Source organism: Crocuta crocuta, unplaced genomic scaffold (genome assembly GCF_008692635.1).
Source record: "Crocuta crocuta isolate KB4526 unplaced genomic scaffold, BGI_CrCroc_1.0 scaffold223, whole genome shotgun sequence".
NCBI lineage: Eukaryota > Metazoa > Chordata > Mammalia > Carnivora > Hyaenidae > Crocuta > Crocuta crocuta.
In genome coordinates this window covers 4,495,689-4,511,608 of record NW_027529426.1, presented here as the reverse complement: position 1 = coordinate 4,511,608, position 15,920 = coordinate 4,495,689, and the positions used below count along the sequence as shown (strand labels likewise).

The following is a 15,920-nucleotide window of genomic DNA, read 5'->3' as shown; positions in this document are numbered from 1 at the left end:
TGTCTCTGATATTTCTTTTTCTTTTACTTCTCTTTTTTAAATTTCTATCACTTTTCAAAAGTGCTTTATATCTATGACATCTGGTGTATAACCTCAATTCATCCTTCCAAAGTAATTTTTGATTCCCACTGAGTAACAGAAACTTGCAAGGTGTTTTCTTCTCTTTGTTCCTGATGATTTTCATGTCAAAGACAAGGTACTTCTCCCACAGTGAAGGTACATCTAAAACTTCCTGATCCTAGCCAGGATCTCTTGACTGCTTAGAGAATTTGTCCTGTCAATATTTTATATTCATATTTCCAAAACTTTTTCAGCTATCCTTGGTTATGAAGTTGGAAAACCAAAATAGCTAAAAACAAAACAAAACAAGGAATAGTAAACAGGACTAGGTATCCATACCATATATGATTCTGTGACCTCTATTTCCCCGATAGTGAGTTTATTCAATTTTGTTGTAATTGCTTATTTGTCTGTCTCCTTGTGTGCAAAGGCTGTATTTTATGCACAGTTATATACCCCAGAACCAACCTTGCGGTAAGACACATAATAGGTAAAAATACATGTTGAATGACTGAAAGAATATCATCTAACTTCTTTGTGCCTCATTTTTCTTAATAAAAGTGTATGGGCACAAGCTGTACAGGCAGTCAACTCTGGGGTGCCTCCGAGGAACTTGGAGATAAGGAAAATAAGATTGTCCTCTGAGAGTTAGTCTATAAAATCAACTCATAATCACAACAGAAGCATCATCTTCAGAAATCATTCCCAGGCCAAAGGCAATTAAATTAAATTAAAAGTGCTGTGTTAAACGAGCCATGAGGCTATCCCTAAAATGGGGAAGAAGGCCTTTCAAGCTGTGTTGGCAAAGGAATCTGCTTTAAGGCCTACCAAACAAGCCTTGGCCGTGATTTGACTCCCCACATGGTTTTGTCCGAGGAGAGAGGGCACATGTGTTAGCTGTCGGAAGTGTTTTGGTCCATATTTTCTATCAATTGTAATACTTGTTATGAATTAATAACTGGCCTTCTTATAAATCGCTGTTGTGAGCTGGATTACATCATGGATCTTTTTTGGTGAGGCGCCATTGCAGGAGGCTGTGCTTCCAGGCCTGGAGAAAGCTTCCAGGCCTGGAGAAAGGTGCCGGAGCAGGTGACTTCCCCTATGTGAGGCACCTGGATTGCCGTGTGGGTGGAGCTGCTAGGCGGCCTCACTCTCAGGGGGAACTCACACCTGAACTTCCTCATGACCGTGACCTCGGCAAAGCTAGTATGTGCCTTGAAGCTCAAAGGAAGAAACTAAAGGTAAGGGTAAATGAGGTAATAAAGGTATGTTTTGATGTCGTTTGAAAAATAGAAAGCACTACTAAGTGCAAAACAGGATATTTTTACAAGCATCTTTTTAAGCCCACTTGACACGTCTGCTTGGAATTTAATAGGACTACATTTTGCTCAGCAGGGGTGGGCTGTGGATGGCTAACCTTGGAAACGGTGACCTCAGTGCTTCCTTCCTCTCCTTGTACTTTGGGAGATTCAGCCATGACTTAGTGGAGACAATGGTAATAATGTCTAAACTTATCCACAAAGTACTTGCTTTCTTTATAAGAGCTTCTCCAGAAATGAAGGAATTCAAGTTAACCTTCACAGATCACTGTAGTCAAGATGGATGCAGAAGTTCTCAGATGGTTTGGTGATTCTTACTCAGTTCTCTAATCTGGCTCCAAGAAAACCTTCCAGTCTTATTTCTTCTTATTGCCCTAGGAACACAGAACTTCAACACTGCGATGCACCCTTCTGACCTTTTCATCACATAAAAACATTGGCACTTTTGTGCAAGCCCAAGATAGCTCGTTGCTTTGTAGGGCTAATAGAACCAATTATGGTAGCTTAAAATAGATTTCCATTATTCAAGGAGCCAACTCTCTACTATGTTCAAAGCTCCATCTGTTATTGTTAACAGTGATCCTAAAACCACTCAGCTGTTCCAAATCTGGCCAGTGTGAAAATCAAATGAGGACAGAGAAAATACATGACTGCAAAATTACGTAGAATTAACAACTAGAGAGAACAGACAGCTGCCAACATTCTGAGCCATTGTCTCACTTGCCAGTTTGTTCACACTCCAAGGGAATGAAACTGATGAAGTGTTTAAAAGGTATAATTTAGAGGAGGAAAGTTTTTGAAAGGTCTTTGTAAGACAGCAGCAGCCATTCTTTCAATATAGTCAATGTAGAGTTGTATTTATTTAACAAATATGTATTGGGTACCTGCTATGTCCCCTCATATGCATGATGCTGTGAGCTGGGGATGCCGTGATGAATATATCAGGTGGAGTCCCTGATCTCAAGGAGCTAACTGGCTCATGGAAGCCACATCAATCAAATAATAACACAATAAATATATAAAATAACAATAGTGATAATGGCCACAAAGTGAGATTTGTGGCATTATGAGGCTGTGTGATATAGGGAATTGCCCCAGTTAAGGGGGTCCAATATGACTTCCCTGAGGAAGTGTTAGCCGAGCTAAGATTGGAAGGCTCAGTGGGAGGAGAGGAGGTCTGCAGGGAGTGGCTACTTTAGGCAGGGAAATTCTGTACAAAGATGGAGATATTTATCTGCACGTGTTTTATCTTCAGCTCTTCTGGACCTAGCATAAAAGGCTATCACATAAAGGCGATGAACAGATGAATCATGTTCATCAATGAATGAACAGATAAATCATCCTATTCTGCCTACAGATTCTTCACGCTTAAGAAATTCTTCCTGCATGGAAACTCACCCTCTGCATTCTGATCTATTCTGTAACCCACCAGATGGCTGCAACCTTTACTGTTTTATGAACCCAAACCCATAGTTTAGGAGTCATAAATGCTACCGCTAAGCAAGTAAAAATTAAATTTCCATGTTACTTTGCTTGGTTGTTGGACATCTGGCACAAGTAATTTATCTTCTGCTGGAAATCGAAATCTGCTTACTCTTTATTATGCTGGCCATAAACATGTTGCAAATTGTAATTTTACATTGCCATTCATTTTATTTGAGGGTAATACAAATGACTGGGTCATCCACTTACTTTGGGCATTTAGTAATTCTCTTTCGCAATAAAATTCCGTTTTCTTCGCTTCGTGGTCCCCGAGAACCCACTCACATTAACTGCAAAAAACATTTCACTAATGCTGAAATGCTACCTTGCGGGTGACTCACACCGTCACACACAAGCTCCTACAACCCTATACAGTGTAGAGAAAATGTTTCATCTCAGTTTTTTTGTGTGTTAATGTAAAAAAGCAAAGAGAGTTGTGATCCATGGCTTGACCCAGCAGGAGTAAACTCCCCTGGTCACCATAGTCAGTAAGGGGTGTGCCGGAAAGCCCGCTAGACATAACTAAGTTTGAACCCTCACTCTGCTAGGAACTGCTTATAGGTTACCGAAACTCTCTTAATTTCAGTTTTTCTCATCAGGAAAAAAGCAAGATTCTTGTGAAATGAAATAATATGATGTCTATGAAAGTTGCCTGACAGGTGTTTATAGCTGAATCAGGTGTCCCTTCTCCTAAGACAATGAGGGGTAGAATTCCCTTAACTGTGTTGTCAGCTCTGTGAAAGCAGAGACTGTGCTGGTTTGCGCCCCTGCCCATCAGTGCTTAGCATGATGCGTGGCCTTTCGTCAGTGTTGCATAGATTTGGGTTGAATATTTGAAGGTGAAGAATTTCAAGATTTAAAGATTTCACCATTTTCTTTTCTTTTTTTTCTTCTTCTTTTTTTTTTTGGTAATGTTTATTTATTTATTTAGGCTTGGGAGGGGGAGAGAATCCCAAGCAGGCTCTGTGCCATCAGTGCAGAGTCAGACTCAGGGCTCAATCCCACGAACCAGGAGACCATGACCTGAACCCAAGTTGGATACTCAACTGACTGAGGTGCCCAGGTGCCCCAAGATTTCACCATTTTCGATGGGCACAGAGTGGGAGGTGACATGAGCCCCTCACTGGCCCATGCAGTGGGAGTAAGTAGAAGCTCTAGTTCTAGAAACCTGGTGTCATAGATATTTAGTTACTGGCTCTCCAACACGTGGACATCTCAGGGTGCTCTCAAGGATGCAGGAGGCCAGAGGGCAGATATTCCTGCTTCCTGGCCTCAGGGTACCAATCTGTGACCTGCACTCAGTCAACCAGGTAGGTCTCCTTGGGGCTTGGCATCCTGGACAGTGATACAAAGCTGAAATGGTCAAAGAGCAGCTCTGGAAGCTCGGAGGGAGTGTTCAGTGGTGGTGACCTGAACAGAGACATGCTCACCAGGCCATTCTCATTGTGACCTTGGCTGTATTTTTGGCTGCCTGGCCTCCCTTAACTCCTGTTTACTTTTCAACCTCTGAATGCCAAACACTCCTGTTGTTTCTATGGGTTACTTATCGGTTTTCCAATATGTCTCCTTTCTTCCAACCCAGCCACGTTGATTGTTACTGTTTGCCTCTGATGATTCGGGTCCTAGTCCACTGCTCCAGCCCCTTTGGTCAGCTGACAGTGATCAACCCTTTAAACACTGTTTCTAGGGATACATTTCAAAGTTACTTTTGCATAGTTCTCAAAACCTCTTCTTCAAGAAGGTCAATGTATTTCATTATTCTTTGATAGCCTTACCAATTCTGCAGAATGAGTTATATGTTCTTTAATGAAGCAGGATTATGTGCCCTCTGATCACTTTCCCTTTGTTTCGCCTTTCTCAAACCCCAAGATTAGTTCCTTGCTCATCTGCTCTTTTTACTTCATACTCATTTCCCCTCAGGGTTTATTTGATTTAGTAAGGCTTTATTGTGCACAAATTACGTGCTAGATATTATGCTAGGGACAAGGATCCAAAGATGAATAAGACAGTCATCACCTGTGTGAAGGTGACAATCCACTGAATAAAATGAAAGTAGATCGATGTCAAGAGAGGCAACTTAAGCCATCTCGTGTCTCAAAGCCAGGAAGAAGATATTAGAGACACATAAATCTTGGGATTTGATTCTGTGTGCCATCGCTTTCGACAGCAGTGAGACACACATACTCTCCCAGTGTTTGCTCTGCTCTGGAGCGTGCTGGGCACTGTGCAATGCCAAGGGCTGGGTAATCTGTCTCTATTTCTCTCTCATCCTTTTGAGGGTGTGAGCCTATCTATCTCTGTGTGTACATGTGTAACAACACTTACTTTGTAATACTTGAACAATACATATACACTCTCTCCAGAGAGACCTCTGGAAGGTACAGTTTGAAGCGACAGCAAGGTGCTCTGCTGAATGTGACTGCAGTCACTGCTCCCTTTGAACAATTTTTTTTTTTTTACTAGTGTTACTGCTTCTCCAGAGAACCGTGCTGGCACATTTTTTTCCTTACATTCTCACTGCTGCCTATAATCCATCATTACAAAGAGAGGCCTTAAAAACGGCACTCAAGGGAGACATTATTTCCTTTCCATTTCTCTCTCAGAAAGAGCAACTTATAATAGGAGGGGAAAAATTGCATTTAGGTTAAAGGATTATAAATAACAAGAAAGAAACTGCTTCTCCCCTCCAACCTCCCTTAAGATGCTAAGCCTCAAAAGGACTCTTGATTTTTTTTTAAAAGGCCATCACCCCTTGGCTTGCTCTAAACATTAATATTATATACCTGGTCATAAAGCTAGAGGATTTTTAATGAGAGCTATTAAAGGCAACGGATGGCTGAGACAGTTTCCTCTGGTGAATGAAAATCAAAGGCTCATAAATACAACTTGTGAGGTTAGTCTTGTGGTTAGCTAGGACTTTAAATTTGCAATTCCCCTGATTATATGAGTTGGCAGAGGGACTATTGACTTTTCCTCAGACAAAACTGCAGGGCTCAAAATTATGACTTGAAAAGAGAGAGGATCAGGATTCCTAAGGCCCCTGGAAAGCTCCGCAGAACTAGGTTAGAACATTCCTGTTGCAGGAATGTACTGCCTAAGAGGCAAAACAGAGGAAATACCATTTTCTCCCTATAAAAAATGTATTTGGGCATCTGAAACGACCTTGTGATTTTAATTTCATCAATCCACCAAAACTGTCACTGACCTCACAAACCACACTGACCCACACTGAGTTAGTTTCAAATGATCACTGAGCTAACTGCTTAATATTAGCCATAGGTTGGGGCGCCTGCGTCTGGGTGGCTTAGTCGGTTAAGCAACCAACTTCGGCTCAGGTCACAATCTTATAGTGTGTGGGTTCGAGACCCACATCGGATTCTGTGCTGACAGCTCAGAACCTGGAGCCTGCTTCTGATTCTGTGTCTCCCTCTCTCTGCCCCTCTGCTGCTCATGCTCTGTCTCTCTCAAAAATAAATAAACATTAAAGAAAATATTAGCCATAGGTTAGTATTTAACTGCTAACACTGAGAAGAGAAAGTCTGCATTTTTTTTTAATTGAGTTCTTTAGGGGCACCTGGATGACTCAGTCGGTTAAGCCTCCGACTTCGGCTCAGGTCATGATCTCACAGTTCGTAGGTTTGAGCCCCGCATCGGTCTCTGTGCTGACAGCCAGCTCAGAGCCTGGAGCCTGTTTCGGATTCTGTGTCTCCCTCTCTCTCTGACCCTCCCCCACTCGCGCTATCTCTCTCTCTCTCTCTCTCTCTCTCTCCCTCTCTCAGAAATAAATAAAACATGTTTTTAAAAATTTAAATTGAGTTCTTTAGGTGCATTCCATCCAATTTTCCCTCAAGCTAGGGGTCCAAGTACCTGCTAATCTAAATAGGTAAGAAAAGCCTGGGGAGCACAGTCCCCAGGAAATGCTGTGCACGGATCTGCATGTGGCTGCGATGTGGTTACCACAGGGGCCCAAAGCTTTGTTCAGTTTCCTTTCATTTTTGAAAACCATTTATACACCAGACTTGAAGCTTCCTCTTATCTGACTTCTCACAAAGTATGAAGGAGCCGTAGAAAATATCACTCATAATTCTGTGGTTTTCCAAGAGTCGAGGATAGGATGCCTCCCTGATGAAGGAGAGGACTTTGCCCATGTCACATTCTCCCTCTCTTTCTTTTTAATATGATTTGACAGTTTGAATTCAGAAGGAGGCTTCGCAATTAGGAGATGGAACCACAGTGTCTGTGCTAACAGCTCCCTTAGCTGCTCTAATTAGGGTTCCCTTATTCCACCTCTGTTTGCTGGAGAGGACAGGGGACTTTTTAATTGGGGCTATTAGAAGTTCTCTTTACACAATGACACCCTTTGCTAAGTGAAAGCTCCAGAGAAAGCCATGCCCACTCTGCAATTACTCCTTGCGATTCTGAGGAATAATGGTATCTTGTCTCATTTAAAAATAAATCTGAAGCTGATTCCTTATTGCTTTCTCTCCTCTGCCTACTCACATGCATTTCTTCTTGCCAATTAGGCAAACTTTCCATTATTTAAGGAGCTAGTTTTGATCATGACTGTCCCCTGATAGTAAGACATATTAAACTGGATTTCATTTGCCCACAGCTCCTTTTTTTTCCAGATACAAGGCTAATTTAAATGAGCTCAGATCATTCGATCTTGGGTCTACAGTGAAATGGTGAAGCGCTGGGATTTTCAAAGCCGTGCTCTGTGTGCACATTATAGAACTCACCTGAAATAACCCGCACGTCCAATGTTCGTGGTTTCTCAGAACCCTTTCCTCTTAAGAGAACAGATGTACCTTTGTATTTATGACCTATTCCAAGAAAAGAAATTAAATACTTAAGTGATAAACAAGCACATTCTTAATATATATCCCCCATGTTGACTCAAAGATTACCAAGGAAAGTGGGCCTTTCACAACAGGGTCAGGAGTAACAAGACATTAAGAGCTTTCCTTATTAAGTTCTTTTCCATGAGCAAATACAGGCTCTTTCTAAAACAAGCGATTTCTCCACTACCATAAATGTGATCATGCCATCTCCTCTAAAGAAAAGCACCAGCTCTTATGTATAGGATATTATATTATTTACATTATTATGTATACATAGATACGTATGAATATTTAATGCATATTTATTTTTTTTATGTCTATTTATTTTGAGAGAGAGAGAGAGTACAGAGAGAGAATCCCAAGCAGGCTCTGCATCATCAGTGCAGAGCCCAATGTGGGGCTCAAACTCAGGAACTGTGAGATTATGACCTGAGCCGAAATCAAGAGTCAGACACTTGACTGAGCCACCCAGGCACCCCTTTAATACATAATTAATATTTAATGTCCTAAATGATGTGATGTTTTTCATTACTTTACATGTTTGTATTTGTAAGGCAAGCCTTCAAAAGCCACTGCTCTGGCATTTGCGTAGATGTTTATAAGATATTTACTCCCCACTATTGGTTTCTTTCTAGACATTTTCTCCATCTGGCTCCTATCTCTCTTTCCTGATATCCAGTTAAATGGAAAAATGGATCAAGAAACTCAAAGCCACGTGCTATTTGCAAATAACATATTTATTTAAAATGATATAATTTTTAAAACTAGAAAGACCCCTTGGGGCACCTGGTTGGCTCAGTTGGCTTAGCTTCTGATTCTTGATTTTACCTCAGGTCATGATCTCACAATCGTGAGTTCAAGCCCCACATCAGGCTCCACGCTGGGCATGGAGCCTGCTCCAGATTCCCTTTCTCCTTTTCCCTCTGCCCCCCTCCCACATCCATGTGTGCACTCTCTCTCTTGAAAAAGAAAAAAAACAACAAATAGAAAAACCCTACATCTTAATTCTGATATTTTATTAACTGTATAACTTTGGAAAAAACATTTAATCTCTCTAAGGCTCAGGGGTTTTTTTTTCATCTATAAATGAAAATAATAGTACATACCTGTTTAGTTTCTTTGAGAATCTAGTAAAATATTTGTGAAAATGCTCTGAAAATAGTTATTCTACAAATATACAAGGTTGATGATATTATTATATATTAGCCTTATATACAATGATAAGACTTGATATGAAACTGCTTTCAGAAATACTTGCAACAAATACATAACCTAAAAAGTTAATGGTACCTTCACTCCAACCCAAGGACAACCATTTGTCTGACCTTCACTCCAACCCAAGGACAACCATTTGTCTGCCTACTGAGATGACCAACACAGCCTTGCCTGGTAAAGAATGTAAGTCTTGGGTGTCTGGGTGGCTCAGTTAGTTAAGCATCTGACTGTTGGTTTTGGCTCAGGTCATGATCTCACAGTTTGTGAGTTTGAGCCCTGTGTCGGCTCTGCACTGACAACATGGAGCCTGCCTGGGATTCTCTCTCTCTTCTCTCTCTCTCATTCTCTCTCTGCTCCCTCCACCCCGCTCATTCTCCTCATTCTCTCTCTCTCCCTCAAAATAAATAAAGACTTTAAAATAATTTTTTTTTAAAGAGTCTTAGGAAATACTCCAGCCATCCCAATACTACTCTCCCTTTTTGAGAACTACTAGACACTGTGATAAACTTCTTCTAGAACCTCTTTAACTCAATCCTTGCCTGTGTGGTAATGGTGATTATTCTTGTTTTACAGAGGGGGAAAATGGGATATTTAGATCCAGTAAATAACTTGCTCAAAGTCACATAACTGATAAGTGATAGCACTAAAATTCTATCCTATCCACCTATCTCCATAGCCTCTTCTCACAATGATACATTTTAGACTGTCTTTAAGAGACCATATACTCATAAACTATTGCTCAGGCCTAATATTCAGCCAGTAAACGTATGGGCATACCCCAGAAGTGTCAGTATGTGCATGGGTACACAGCAGAAGAGTCAGTATATGCATGGGTACACACGAGAAGGGTTGATATATGTGTGGATACACACCACTAGGGCCAGCTGAGTAGTTTACAGTCAATGTCCATCCTGATAGATGGATGCCTGTGTCATACAAAATATTTTTTGAGAGAGAGAGGGTGTGTGTGTGTGTGTGTGTGTGTGCACGTGCGCGCACAAGCAAGTGGGGGAAGGGCCCTGGTTGAGGCAACTTTGGCTCAGGTCATGACGAGTTTGAGCCCCACATCGGGCTCTGTGCTGACAGCTCAGAGAGAATCTCAAGCAGGTTCCACACCCAGCACAGAGCCTGATGCAGGGCTTGAACTCAGAACCATGAGATCATGACCTGAGCCAAAACCAAGAATCAGATGCTTAACTGAATGAGCCACCCAGGCACCCTAAATTAAATATTTTTGATATCATCCCTAATGCCTGATTTCCAATTTAGTTTTGCCTAAAATCCACTGACACCCTTCCACTTATTAAAGATTGACTCCTACTCACACTCATCACCTAGAGCCACTCTGCTCAAGATCTCCAATTCTGAAATTCTTTATCCTACTCCCTATTCTTCTACGTCTTTTCTGCCTTCACTGCCACTGAGCCTCTGCCCCATCTCCAGCCCTTTCGAGCTCCTGCTTAGCTTGTCCTCCCCTCTATTCTCTTGTCTGAGCAGAGAAAGACACATGAAGCTTCTTGAATGCTGACACTGTGTGCTACTTATGCTTATATTCCTTGGGTAACCTAGAACTGCCACTTACACACAGTAGGCACTCAATAAATGACACATTGAACTTCAAACAAAATGTAAATCTAGGGGCGCCTGGGTGGCTCAGTCAGTTAAGCATCCAACTTTGGCTCAGGTCATGACGAGTTTGAGCCCCACATCCGGCTCTGTGCTGACAGCTCAGAGCCTGGAGCCTGCTTCAGAGTCTGTGTCTCCCTCTCCCTCTGCCCCTCCCCCACCAGCACTCTGTCTCTCTCTCAAAAATAAATAAACCTTAAGACTTTTTTTTAAAGAACATAAATCTGTAGATGAGACCCTAAATGGATTGTCCCAGACAATGGATTTATTCCTCAATACTTACTTTGCCACTTCCACACTCTTCTGTAGCTTTCAAGTATTTTATGGATAGTGAGGATGAGCAAAAATATAAAAACGACTAGAACTAAAACATACCAAGTGATCTTCATGGAACAAGTAAAACCTGCAAAAAAAGAAAAACAAACCCAAATATAAAACTACAATAAAATGATACAACAGAGAGAGAGAGGTGTGGGTGTATTCTAGTGCATATTCCGGCCTTAACTGAAAAAGCGAAATATCTAATGATCGCTGTTATAGGGTCATTTGCTCTCCTGATTTCTGCCCTGATTTGTTAAATGAGTGGATTAAATGAAGAAATTCGACCGAGGAGCTTCCAAGGATTCATTTAGCTCCAAAATTCTAGGTTTAATTTCACTCACAGGTTATGCTGGTGGTAGTTTCCGTGTAGTTGCTATCACCAGGGCTAGAACCACAAAAAGCAGAGTCCCAGTATCAGGGCCATTTGTAAATAACAACTGTGACCCTAGGCCAACCAGCCAAAAATTATGTCCTCAAATCGACCAAGATGTAGTGACTGTAAGCAAGATAGAGAAGAAAGCAAAAGACAAAGAGAAAGGGCTGGACTGAGGCATAGAAGAGGCCAAAACAGATAAATAATCAGACTCCCCTTTCTGCACAGACTTTCACTGCAATGATTGGATCAAGTGCACATATTAATTAGACACACAATTACCCTAGCTTACATGTAATAAGCATACAGATAAAAGCTTGTTCAATCAAATGACAATAAGGCACATGGGAAGGATAGCCCCCAGCCAGCAATTGTTTAGCACCGTCTCCTTTGGTGCCATAGAGACTGGCCAGCCGACCTAGGAATCAGTGACATAACAGATGGTGACCTCATCATGTCCAAGACATAGCTATGTACTGACTTCCCAAGCCACCCTGTGTACCCTCTTCCTTGCACACAAAACATAGTACTTACTCAAGTTAGCAGGAGATACAACTTGTTTATACCCTTGGATGTTTGTCCTTGTGAGGTTCATGATATGGGTACCCCTTTCACAGGGCCCACCCCCATGGGCAGATGTACACTGTATAGTCATCCAACATTTATTTAGAGAAGAGACTGAATGGAGAAAAGGTAAAAGTTGACGGGAAAGGCAGCCCGCAGCCACCCTCAAATCATCCCAAGCCATCCGGCTGTCAACTTGCAGTCCTTGCTCAGTAAAAGTATGCAGGTACCCGGAATAGAAGACTTACAGTGCCAGCAAAAGCCACATTGGGCCCAATGGCCAAGGTGTCACTGGGCACCGATCAAGCTATGAAAAGAGAACCAAGCATTCACCAACTTTATGTAACAATAGCAGAATGGGCACAGGCCTGGCCCACCCACCCCAACCCTGCAGTCATCTTGAAGAGAAGCAAGGGGGAATGGATAGGAATCCGAAAAAAGACTGAATAGACCATTTAAATTATTGTTTCAGAGCAAATTTACCAGATTTGACTAAATTTAGTTTCACCCCCTGGCAGCTAGGGCTTTTAAGGGAGATCAAATTAGTCTATGCAAAGCAGAGTAAAATATGAATATATTTTAAATCTTGTACACATGGCAAACGGATATACTTTTTCCAGAATATAATACTACATACCTGTATACCACTGTTATCTTGCTGAATTATGGACCAAAAAAAGTTGTCAACTACGACTTCACTTTGACTAGCGTTTATAGGTTTTCTTCATTAACACAAAAAATTATCTTAAAACCATAATTATGGAAATGCTTAAGTTTCCTTTATGTTTTAGAAAATATAAAAAGCAATTAGACAGATACATTGAAATAAACATAACTTTTTAATAGTTATAATCCAAACCTCTTTATCTTTCAGATTTCATCACTGTTACGCAGCCCTTCCAAAGCCTACCTCCCAGGCTCACTTGAGCGTGAGGGAGCTGACCCCTCACACACACACAACTTGAAATGCCCACTAACTGCCGAGGCTTCTGGCCCTGCAGACTAACTCAAAAGAGAAATTCCTTTGAAGCTTCATATTTTACTTTAAAAATATATACGTATTATATAGTTGATTTGCTTTAAGATATATACAATACTTGCTAAATAATTATATCTGAAAAATTAGAGCTTTTAAAGCATTCTAAGGCGATCTGAAAGGCTTCCATATGTCTGAAATATTAAAAAGCACAGCAACTTACTCTGCCATAGCACCTGTTGAATTGAATACGCTTGCTTGATCATTTTACATTCGTCTATTTTTGTGTCCCTAATGTTAGCACGTTGCTTGGGACGCAATAGGCACTTATTAAATGGTTATGTCATAAAGTGTTCTCAAAAGTAGCTTCCATGGGTGAAGCGGGGCACATTGCTTAGCGGAAAGGATCAAGTCTGGAAATTCAGAATAGGGTGCCCAGGAAGCTAACAAGCCTTAAAGAGAAGTAAGATATGTGTAAGTTTTATCTTTCGAACTCCTATCTTTCCCTCAGAGCCAATCAGTGACCCAAAGCACCTAACCTGCACTCTGCCTATCTCCATGCGTTGCACGAAAAATCCAATTTCGCACCCTCCTACACNAAAAAGAAAAATCCAATTTCATTCACTCCTCGTTCTCAACTTTAGGAGAAGACATGTTGAGTCAATTCAAAATAAGATTTTCATAGCCCATCACAATGTACATAAATGTTTACATTTAAAAATAAATTTCAGGGGCGCCTGGGTGGCTCGGTCGGTTAAGCATCCAACTTCAGCTCAGGTCATGATCTTGCAGTTTGTGGGTTCATGCCCCACATTGGGCTCTGTGCTGACAGCTCAGAGCCTGGAGTCTGCTTCAGATTCTGTGTCTCCCTCTCTCTCTGCCCCTTCCCTGCTCACACTATGTCTCTCTCTTTCTCTCTCTAAAATAAATATCAAAAAATTAAAAAAATAAACTTCACCCTTTAATACCTAGTTGTGGTAGTGTTCCTTCAAGCACAGCTAATAGGCATGTCCAAAGTTACTCTGATGTCTTTCTAGGACCTCAGAAATCACAACCCACAAATGTCTCCTCAGCCTCTGGATACAGCTTGACCCCATGAAAAGGCACAAAACAAAACAAAACAAAACAAAACAAAACAAAAAACAGATAAAAGGACTAAATTTTTTCCAGTCATATTATTTCACCAACAAAATTCTTCAGCTATTTAACTCTTAGTGAAGTTAATGTGTTAGCCTTTATTTAAGTTTGTATCCAATTCTCTGTGCCCTGTAACTTCCTTAAATACATACTTTTGACGTCCATTTCTAGGTGCAGAGAAACGTGTGTACAATTATTCAGGTATTCCATAATCCTACAGGTATGGTTCATAGACTTTTCCTCGTTTGGATCTTCTTCCACACTTGCTGACTTTCTGGTGCGGGTTTTAAGATTACATGTAATGTTATATTCTTCCAAGTAGTCAACTGTAGGAGCTACAGTGAAGTTAAAATGTCGACAAGGTGAGTGGAAGTCATTTGCCTTCACTTCCGTGGATCCTTTCATGATAAGAACTAGGAAGAGATTAGGAAAATGTTATTTGCAAAATAGTAATACGTAGTAAGAAAACACACACCACTCAAAACTAAGTCCCTTTCTACAGAAATGCTGATGCATAGGAGCACATGTACCCCAATGTTCATAGCAGCACTCTCCACAATAGCTAAAACATGGAAAGAGCCTAAGTGTCCATCAACAGATGAATGGATCAAGAAGATGTGGTTTATCTATACCATGGAATACTACATGGCAATGAGAAACAATGAAATCTGGCCATGTGTAGCAACATGGATGGACCTTGAGGGTGTTATGCTGAGCGAAATAAGTCAGGCAGAGAAGGACAAATATCATATGTTTGCACGTATAGGAGGATTAGGAGGAACTTGATGGAGGAACAAGGGGGAGAAGAAGGGCGGAAATGGTGGGGGAAAGGGAGAGAGGCAAACCATGAGAGACTCTTGAATGCTGACAAAAACTGAGGACTGATGGATGGGGGGGGAGGGGGGGATGGGCATGGAGGAGGACACTTGTGGGGATGAGCACTGAGTGTTATGTGGAAACTAATTTGACAATAAACTATTTGTAAAAAAAACAAAACTAAATCCCTTCCTTCCTCTATAAACAAAGTAGAAATGAGAAGCCCCCTGAACTAAAAATAATGATTCAAGGGCTTACTTTCTTTACGATTGTGAAAACCAAGTGACATTTGGGCTCAAAGAGAATTGGGACATCTCAAAGAAAATACAAACATGTCCCTGATGATTTGCGGGACAGATTATAATGTTCCAAGACAGAAATGCCCAGCTCTGCCCATTTTTGAATCCCTGGTCAGCCAGAGAAAAAGTAGAAGGAGGAGGAGGAGGAAAAGGAGAGGGATGCGGGGTGGGGGGTGAAGAAAGAAAGGGAAAGAAAAGAAAGAATGCAAGGAAAAGAGAGAAAGGAAAATAATAAAATGATTGCTGTTGTTCTAAACCACTGAGTTTTGAGGTAAAATGTTACACAGCCATAGCAACTGGGATAACTTATCGATGCACTGTTTTGCATTTCAAGGAGGCAGAGAGGTAGCATCTCTGCTACGTTAAAACGTTAAAACACTTCTTAGTTCTCTAGCACCGTAAAGTTATTTTCCCAGCTTGCTTCCTGATGAAGTTGACCTAGAACCCTGCAATAGTTACAGCACTACTTGAATAAGAACCCAGAAAAAGATACCTCTTTTATACTTCATCCAAAGTCAATACCAAGAAATCTCATTCCCATTCTGAATGTATAGGGAGAAAAACACGCCAGTATGGAGTGATACAGGCAGCAATCTCACTGAATAGGTATAAATAATAAATTTGATGCTTGGGCCTGAGGCCACTAGTGTATTTTATGACTACAAATGAATTCTTTAATTTCTCAATGATGCAAGTTGATTTGATTTAATTAAATGATATATATCATCTCAAAATAGATGTGAGATTCCATCAAACATCATACATAATACAGTTATTCTTTTATTTTTTCATTCTTTATACAAATATTTATTAAGCACCTAATGTTAGGCATTCTGCTAAGATCTAGAAATATAGTGAACAAAGACAAAGTCTCCAGGATCAAGAGGCTCA

At 40.9% G+C, this 15,920-nt stretch overlaps 1 protein-coding gene across 3 annotated transcripts in view; it reads right to left on the bottom strand.

Moving 5' to 3' along the window:
- The window catches only part of TMEM156 (transmembrane protein 156), a 42,596-nt gene that overhangs the window by 8,115 nt on the left and 18,561 nt on the right, over positions 1-15,920 (bottom strand). For 2 of the 3 annotated variants that reach the window (XM_077758941.1, XM_077758940.1), the window contains exons 3-5: positions 14,067-14,327; positions 10,827-10,946; positions 7,601-7,684 (exon numbers count right to left, since the gene is read on the bottom strand). In XM_077758941.1, coding sequence (XP_077615067.1) covers positions 7,601-7,684; positions 10,827-10,946; positions 14,067-14,327 — 465 coding nt within the window. Of the gene's footprint in view, positions 1-888; positions 937-7,600; positions 7,685-10,826; positions 10,947-14,066; positions 14,328-15,920 lie in introns of all 3 variants that reach the window. The other variant, XM_077758942.1, reaches the window with a different exon arrangement.